This window comes from Olea europaea, chromosome 1, assembly GCF_002742605.1.
Source record: "Olea europaea var. sylvestris chromosome 1, O_europaea_v1, whole genome shotgun sequence".
NCBI classification, from domain to species: Eukaryota; Viridiplantae; Streptophyta; class Magnoliopsida; order Lamiales; family Oleaceae; genus Olea; species Olea europaea.
Genome location: NC_036237.1, coordinates 25,755,982 through 25,764,619, shown reverse-complemented (window position 1 = coordinate 25,764,619; position 8,638 = coordinate 25,755,982). Strand labels below are relative to the sequence as shown.

At 35.0% G+C, this 8,638-nt stretch overlaps 1 protein-coding gene across 2 annotated transcripts; it reads right to left on the bottom strand.

Annotated features, from left to right (window-relative positions):
* Positions 1-951: 951 nt before the first annotated feature.
* On the bottom strand, positions 952-6,457 carry LOC111398627 (KH domain-containing protein At3g08620-like). 2 transcript variants are annotated; one of them, XM_023025625.1, is made up of 7 exons: positions 6,168-6,457; positions 5,955-6,046; positions 4,510-4,661; positions 2,324-2,440; positions 2,088-2,204; positions 1,775-1,918; positions 952-1,488 (listed from the first exon to the last, which is right to left on the bottom strand). In XM_023025625.1, the coding sequence occupies exons 1-7, from the start codon at positions 6,245-6,247 to the stop codon at positions 1,345-1,347; spliced, it is 846 nt and encodes a 281-aa protein (XP_022881393.1). In that variant the 5' UTR covers positions 6,248-6,457; the 3' UTR covers positions 952-1,344. The 2 variants fall into 2 exon arrangements, with proteins under 2 accessions (XP_022881393.1, XP_022881399.1); XM_023025631.1 differs by having other exon boundaries at positions 5,955-6,043; positions 6,168-6,392.
* Positions 6,458-8,638: the final 2,181 nt, after the last annotated feature.

Below are 8,638 nucleotides of genomic sequence, written 5' to 3'. Positions count from 1 at the left end.
AGGTTTGGGGTTAACCTTTTTTTTTTTTTTTTTTTTTTCTAATTATCAAAAAGACGTGCAAAAAACGTAATATTACACGAGGGAGAATTTTGTCTTTAATGTCATCAGGTTCAAAATTTCCTTCTTTAGGAAAAACAAGAATTTTAGCTTAGGCAGAGTGTAAAGCATCACACTAATTCGCAACCTTGTTAAAGAGTTATATGTTAATTTGTTGAATATGATGGGATATACAGTATTAGCAAAGAATCTTCGATCCACTCCAATGTAGCGCACCAAAATGCATACATATCGAAATCTAACTTGACTAAATTCAAAACTTTATCGTAGGTTCAATTAAGTAAATCACATTACGTTATATTTAAGTAGATATATCATTTACTGTCATGCAGTTGCCACATAAATTATAATACATGTGATGCTAAATAACATTACTTTTTTCCGTTGAAGATCGATCCAAGCGAGCAACTCCAATAGACCGCATTCAACAATGGGAATCCACATAAAGAGAAGACAGCACCGGAAATTTCCACAATGCAGTTTCTGATATTGCTAAAATGACATACTATGTAAAGCCAATAAGTAGCATCAAGCTACAGAGATACAATGCCTACAGCAAGATATAGCAACCATATGCAGAACCATGGCCAAGATTTCAAGTATAAATCTGTACCGAGTCGAGTTAAATTTTCGAAAAATTTAAAACCTCCAACAGCATGAAATGCCAATTAATTTCTTTCCGCCATTTTCAATATTTTGCACTCTTTCAATAGAGTTGCAAAATACAACATAATCCCACTAGATAGATTCACAACCCAGCCCTGTCCTATAATATCTAACAATCAAATTCGAATGCAGCCTTGGATCAATTGGTAGAACACTTCAAGGTAGTAAAAATTATATCAAATCTTTATGGCATGTTTGGCAAGGAGGATTAAATAGTAATTTACAGTATTAAGTAAGAAAAGCCATCAATATATTGTCTTAAAATAGAATCTTAAATAATACATAGGTGTTATAACAAGAAGATACCTACAAATCAAGTCACTTCTTGTTGCTCTGTTGTATCAACAATAAACATATTTCACACTATATACTAACACAAGAATAAATCCAATGAATGAGTTCAAGAGAACCAGACATCACCAAAACCTATTCTAAAACCAACTATATGGGAACACTTTGTTCTTTTTGTTTCCACCCCCTTCAGTTTTTCTGTTCAAGAAATTAAAGGAAAAAAGAAAAAAGAAAACACAACCAAAAAGCTACAGAGACCTATCATCTGTTTTCTTAGATTTTCAATTATGTAAGAGCAAATATATAACATCAAATATATATATATATTTTTTAATTTGTTTTTGCACGTTTCATTCCACTAGTAGTGAAAACTGAGGGGCTGCCACTTGGTCCAGGGCTGTCTTCTCTGAAACTTGAATTTAGCATGGCCAGTTCACGTAATTGCTGCCTCTTTATATAATCCTGCGTCTCATCCTGCAGAAACGTGAAAATAAGAATGCAATTAAGCCGACTGCCATATCTTTAGGGAAGGGAGGAAAGATATTATCAAAATTATACTTGCTTTGAACAGAAGGTTCAGGCATACTATTAACTTTAATAAATTGATGTCTGAAAGAGAGGGCTAATATCGGTGTGCTCAGATAAATGGTATACATGCACTTCAATAGAGTTCAAACTTTCATTTCTAAGATCTTTCTTTGTTTGAAAATTGAAATTGTAGAGAATGGTCAGAAGAGAGAATTTGGTTCGAGATGAATACCACAGGCTTCAGCAGCTCTTCTATTATCTCCTGGGCTTGCCTCAGTCTGATGTCAACAATATTGGCAGGCAAATCAGCCTCGATCAAGATGTGAAGTGATTCATTGAGGTGCTCATAACCAGGTCGTCCCCGTAGCTTCTCCTCCTTCAAATTGAACGAACGAATAGAATTAAAATTTACTTAACATTGCAGACAGAAATATACCAATTGGCAATATACATGAATTTTCATAGTTATCGATCCAACTGTATAGCTGTTTCACAATGAGCTTTCATCTTTAGTGACTATGAAAAATGAATGACACTGAAAGTACCTTGTCTGGGTCCTTTATTGAACCTTTTCCTCTAATATATACACGGCATCCTGTTGTGGCTTCCACTCGTTTCAGTGAATTTCCTCTAGGGCCCAACAGTCGTCCCACAAAATTGAACTACAAAACCCAAGAATGACAAGTCAAGAGAGGAAGATTCAAATCTTAAAGAACAAAAGTGAACCATGATGAATTGATGGAGGTCAGTACAGGAAACCAGAATACTGAAAAATTCTTACATTTGGAAAGTTATCTACAGGAATATCTAGGCGCAAAATCTTTTTCACAGTGAATGAACTAGGACTTGCAGGAGCCCCTTGCCAGTCCATTGTCATTCCAGGAGGCCTACTCATTCTCTGCCATGCAATGAAGAATCAGAGGAATTGGCTTAATTTCGAAAGATTAAAAAGAACTATCTATAGAAAGAAAAAAAGAATGCAGCGGGGTCGATGGAGGCTCAGAAGTTATTGGACACAATAGAATAAACTAAATGCATTGACTTCTGTAGAAAATGATTAAACATTACAAAAATTCTAGCTCAAAACATATGAAATAATCTCTCTTTTTGAAAGATGGAAACTTTGTTCAAACAAAAATCATGATGTTGAAGTTTTATACAAGCATTGACTATGTTGCTTCCCAATAGTAAAGCAAAATTGACAGATTCTAAGAAATTGTATCAGATATGTCCATAAAAGGCAAAAAAAGCATCTCTGCAATTTGATTAGTGAAAATGAAGATTGTACAAACAAGCACAAGGTCAGGTAAGAGTCCCACAACATCCCCAGTCACAAATAAGAAACAACCAGAAGAGGTTCATAATTTACAAGATACAATGAATTTGTCCTGATAAGAATAAGAGTATAATTAATGACATTATTAATACGATACGACGCATGATGTATCTTTTAATTAAACTTCAGCTCCTTTACAATGAATGTTGCTTCACCATCTATAGGTTGCTTAGTGCACTTGAGAATTCAGCAAGTGACTTCAGTTGAAGTTTCTATTCATGACTATGAACACATCTAGTTGGCTGGAGAAACAATTTTTCCAAATTTAATAAATAAATAAACAATAGGTCACTAGAATTGTTTCTATGTTATGCTTCAATTCGAAGTTCGTAGCTAATTCAACAGGATGAATCCAATCAATAAAATAGTAAGTCATGATGGATTGATAGATCGCACCAAAACTATTACAATTTTTTGGGGGCAGACCTCATCATCAATCCTTCCAAATATTCTGTTTCCACGTTGCTGCTAATTTTGTAGTAAGGTTTGCTTCTAGGGCAACTGGAGTTGGTCAAGAGACCGCTTTGAGTCAATTTGTAGATTGGATTACAAGGAAACTAAAGGCCGAGGGAAAAACACATGATATTCTATTTGCTGAGCGGTTATTAATTTCAAGAATAAGATGGATTCAACAGCAATTCCTTTTCTACAGAATTGCTCAATTTCGGGAAAATATTTTGAAGAACTAACAATTAGACTCACGAATCACATAAAGATGACTAAAGAAAACTGTTTGAAGTCTAGAGATGGCCTGGTAAACTTCTACCACAATGGTAATATGGTCAAATGAATATAATTTATATCAAATACTCATCTCAATAAAATGATCTAAACTACGTATAAATAGATATTTTCCCTCCTTTGTCAAAAGCTAAATTTGCAACCTATGTCTTATGCACAATAACTTTTGGATTGGGAGTAAAGGGGAACAAAGGAAACATCTTTAATACACATCATGCTTGTTTAGTAGGAGTCGATCTAGTATTTTGATTTTGTGTAACATACATATGTAGAAAAGAATTGACAATCACCCTGAATGATGAAGCATCAGAGCGAAATAAATCTAAAGATACATGTCTCGTTCACAAAGGTTTTACACCATTAAGGAGTTCTGAAATGAATGGAAACATCAGCCAATCCATTGGATGATAAAAGAGTGAGGATTTTATCTATCATTCAAAATTCAGAATGCATTTTCTTTTTTGCATCAATTTGGTATACATGACACTCACAGTCACACACCGTAATCAATCTAAAGAAACAGAAAAAACTCAAGTAATTGTAGCATCTTTTTTTGCTATAATGTCATTGCTAAAAGGGAAAAAGGAGAAGTCCCAAGTCAAGTTCAACAGCTTCTAGAGAGCATGTGGTATTGAATCCTCATGCATCCCATTTGACATTAGAACTTCTAAACCTCGAGCATCAGTTTGACAGAAAAACAAAACACGGATTGAATCATCAAGGATGGAAGCCTCCACCATCCCCGACCCCAGAGGCCCATACTCTAAGTAGACTACAGATATACCAGATCATGCTATTGCAGTTTCTTTTTTGGTACAATATCATTGCATCAGCTGAATATGGATTATAAGATAACAAGAAAGTAACCAAAGGATTAGAAAACTAGCGACCTCCTGAGGAAGTCCATTCCAGCCAGTTATTCCTGCCCCCGCAACATTTGATAAAAGATTTGAAGAAGCCATAGGACTTGGACTTCTTTGCCTTAATCTGTCAAGTTCATTGAAACCTTGGTTTGGCATCATCGAGGAAACTCTTATGATCTCTGAAAGAATGCACCGGCAGTGAAAGTGTAAGAATTATATACTTTGAGATCACTTAGACAACAGCTGTTTTTACTCTTGTAGCACGTGAATTTTTAACAAGAGAGTATATTGCATTACAAAGAGATTCCTAAAACAAGGTAATTCCTGACTCCAATATGAATACCACGTGTAAAAATCATTCCACTCGAGCAGAAATCGTTAAATGCTACTATCACCAGAAATAAGTATTAATTAGTGTCTGAAGCACAATGCCAAAATGCACCCCCGGAAAATGTACCAGATATTGCCAAAATAAAAAATGAAAGGATGAGCAAGAAATGGAGATTCCTTGGTCATAGCTATTTACTCAAAGCTTGAACTACTCTGCTGGAGCTTCTCAGGAGGAGCTCTAAATATCAGTTCTTGGTATATAAAATTGTAATATCATTGTCAATCATATAGTTTTTCTCTTCTAGCAAGTCCTTGCTCAAAGAGTATTTTAACACATCTCCCCTATAAATAAGCAAATATCCGTAGCAATGTCAATACAAAGCTTTAATATCTAGCTCGATATGGGAAACATTGATCAGTGTCTTTGCTTCAAAATGCGTTAAATTTTTTTAGATATAAGAACAATATAATTGGAGTCTCTTCTCAACCTTCAAAAACAATTCTTAACCATTCATGACAGGGTATCAGGAATAGCTTACAAATTTTGGCAACTTTATCTATTCACATCTATTTCCCAATTACACATTTGTGTCTGGATTCAGAGCACAACCCCACCCCAAATGAAAAGTATTGGAAGTGCATTGATTAACTCTCAGGCATTTGGGTCCCCTGACTCCCCATTGCACAGGATTATATTCAAAGTCTCCAAATGCAAATTACACACAATGACTTGATTTGATTTGATTTGATTTCATTTCATATTTAGGGAAGAGCACTACCAAAAAGCTCCAACGAAGATGAATATTTCACATGGATGAGTGGACATCTTTACATTATGTGTTCACTTGGGCGGCCAATGGCTATCACCAAATCGAGAGATATAGTTAATCATAAAGAATTAATTTAGATGCAAATGATAACAAAAGGCAGAGACTTTATAGATAATAAGGAATACATAAATATTACTTGCTGGTAAGTGAGAGGAGGCCGTTTATTCAGGTACATACATACATCATACATATATCGAATACATCTAGAAGGAAACAATTAATGCCAAATCCCCCAAAATGCAAGTAAAACACTCAAAAACCCTGCAATCCTAGATCCAACACGCACTGGAAGTATCAACAATCAAAATTCACCTTGATTCAAGAGCCTGCTACAGATGGGAAGAACCTGCATGAAAGGCCCAAGCTTTTGATGCTCCGCCAACAGCTCTTGCAAATACTGACTACTAATGTTTGTTTAAAAGAAGCAACAAAATTAAAATCCGACATCGATCAAATCATCAGTACCAATTCAAAGTAACTAACTAATTGAAGAATCTAAAGAATCAAAAAATAGTAAAAATATACCTGTCTACATCTGGGGTGTTTCTAATCTGTGGAGACACAGCTCTTGCAGGAGAGAAGTTGGGATTGTAAAGGCCCGACATGACTTACCAATCAAATCGTTCCAGCCTTACAGAGCTCAGTAGAAAAAATGAAACGGAGAGAAGAGAGAGAACCTTCGAAAAGGGATTGTGTAATTTTAAAAATAAAATAAAATAAATAAATGGCATCGAAAGGTGTGTAAAAATTGTTGAAAGGAAGACCCAAAATCTTCCTCTTTTCTTTATTTGTTTACTTTTTCACATAAATACGTCAAATACAAAATTAAAAAAAATATTTTCGCCGTTGACAGCTAAATACAGTACAGAAAATAATAATCAGAAGAACAGTAGATTTTAGTAAAAAGAAAACGACGTGAACGTGTGAGTGGCAGTGGTGAAAGGGGAATAAATCTGGGTGGTGGCGCGTGGGAGTTAGCGCTAGAAGTCACTTGAGGCCGCCGACACGTGTTCTACATGCAGGAGACGGCGTAGGAAAGGGCCCCATTTGGGAGCATGCTGCCAGTGACTATTGAATTGATGGTGCCAACGAGGTGTCAGCTGGACCGACAATAGCTAAAACGGCGCCGTTGACGCCGATATGCTACAGTATTCTATGTCCAACTTTTCTTGGTCTTTTGTCATGTGCACGAGACATGCTATACGTACATCGAAAATTGACGACCCCCGTCTCGTGAGGGGATCGTACACGGGGTATCAAATAGAAAAAACCTATGTTCATTAGCATCCTAGTTGTACCCCGTGGAAAAACAGAAATGCCCAAAAATAAAAATAAAAATAAAAATAAAATTAATAGAAATTTTATAGAAAAAACACATGATAAATTTCCATTGAAAGATTAAAAAAAAGTAATGCTATTTGCAGTTGTTCACCGCCGTAGTCGCCCCACGTGACATACATGTGACGATTAGTGATTTGATGCATTAATGTGAGATTTTTTTATTGTTTTATACATCAAATCACTAACCGCCACATGTATGTCAAGTATGAGGACTACGGTAGTGAATAACTATAAAAGGCCAACAAGGTGTTAACATGACGGCACCCCTATCAAAAGCGTGTGAAAACCTGGGGCTTTTGGTGGAGAAAATTTATCTCCTTTTGGCCTCGTCTTTTAAACAATTTTCCTTTTTACTTTATTGTTTAATCTGCACCTATTTATTACGTATCTCATTTTTACAATTTATTTCATAACCTATTAAATCCATTAAAATTAATATTTGAATTGAGTTCTCGTGCATTAATCATATTATTTAGAGTAACAAAGTGTGAAAGTTTTTGAACGTAGGCTTGGGAGCTGTTTGATTTGGATCGATTTTTATTTCAACCTCGAAATCAAAACCAAACTAATTGATTTGGATAAATTTCAACCTAAATCAACCTACTCTAATTCTTAAATCGAATCAAACCAAATTAAATTAGTTTGGTCTGATTTGGTTCGAATAGGAAAAAAAAGAGCTTGTAAAAAGAAATTTTTAATGCTATTACTTACTAGCAACATTATAATTGGAATGAATTGATATATAGTTATGCAATAAGGCTTATCTTTTGATTTTTATTTTTCTTAAAGAAATAACATGTAAATGAGTTGGGTCGGTACGGTTAATCAGCGATTTGAGACTTCAACCCATGGCTGAATCGACCGACCATGAATTTGTTTAAAAAAACCAAACAAATCAATTATCTGTGTTAAACTAACTCAAGCCGACTTGAGTCAATTTAGTTTGATTGATTTGTTCGATTTTTTTGATTATTTTTTTTTTTTGCCCAGATCTATTTGTATGTGTGCTAATGTGGCTAATTATTATTTAATTAAGGCAAAGTCGATATTTTATTAAGACAATTAAAAAAGTATTGTAACTATAAATTTTAATTTCGGCTTTTTGTCTAAAATAATGAAAAAAAACTATTTTAAAGTAAATAAGCACTTTTGTTTTCCATTTAGAGCCTTTGAACTTTACAGCATCCTTACCAAACATACACGAGGATAGAAGTGTTAAATGGCGTGAGTCATTGGTCGGTTCAACTCACCCCACAGATGAGCCGAGCACTAGAATTGGCTCGAAAATCGACTAGGAAATTGTGAGTGAAAAGCATTTTTCACTAAAACCTAGAAAGCAACTCACATGATCTTTGCTGAGCGATAAAAGCATTCAATGGAGACCACATTTGATGAAGCGAGCCAGCTTGTGTTCAATTCACCTCACACATGAGTTTGAATTGACTCACCTGGTGGGTCAAGTCGAGTTGAGTACGATAATAAGTGAGTCGAGCGGCTCAGCACATTCAATACATCTACTCTAGGATGAAGAGCAAGACCTGGGGTATAGAGATGACAACGTGGTGGGTTCGGAACGAGATGGGGTCCTTGCCTCATTACTTACCCATTTAATTTAATTTTTTTTTATTTTTTAATAATTCATTTTATTGTTCTAT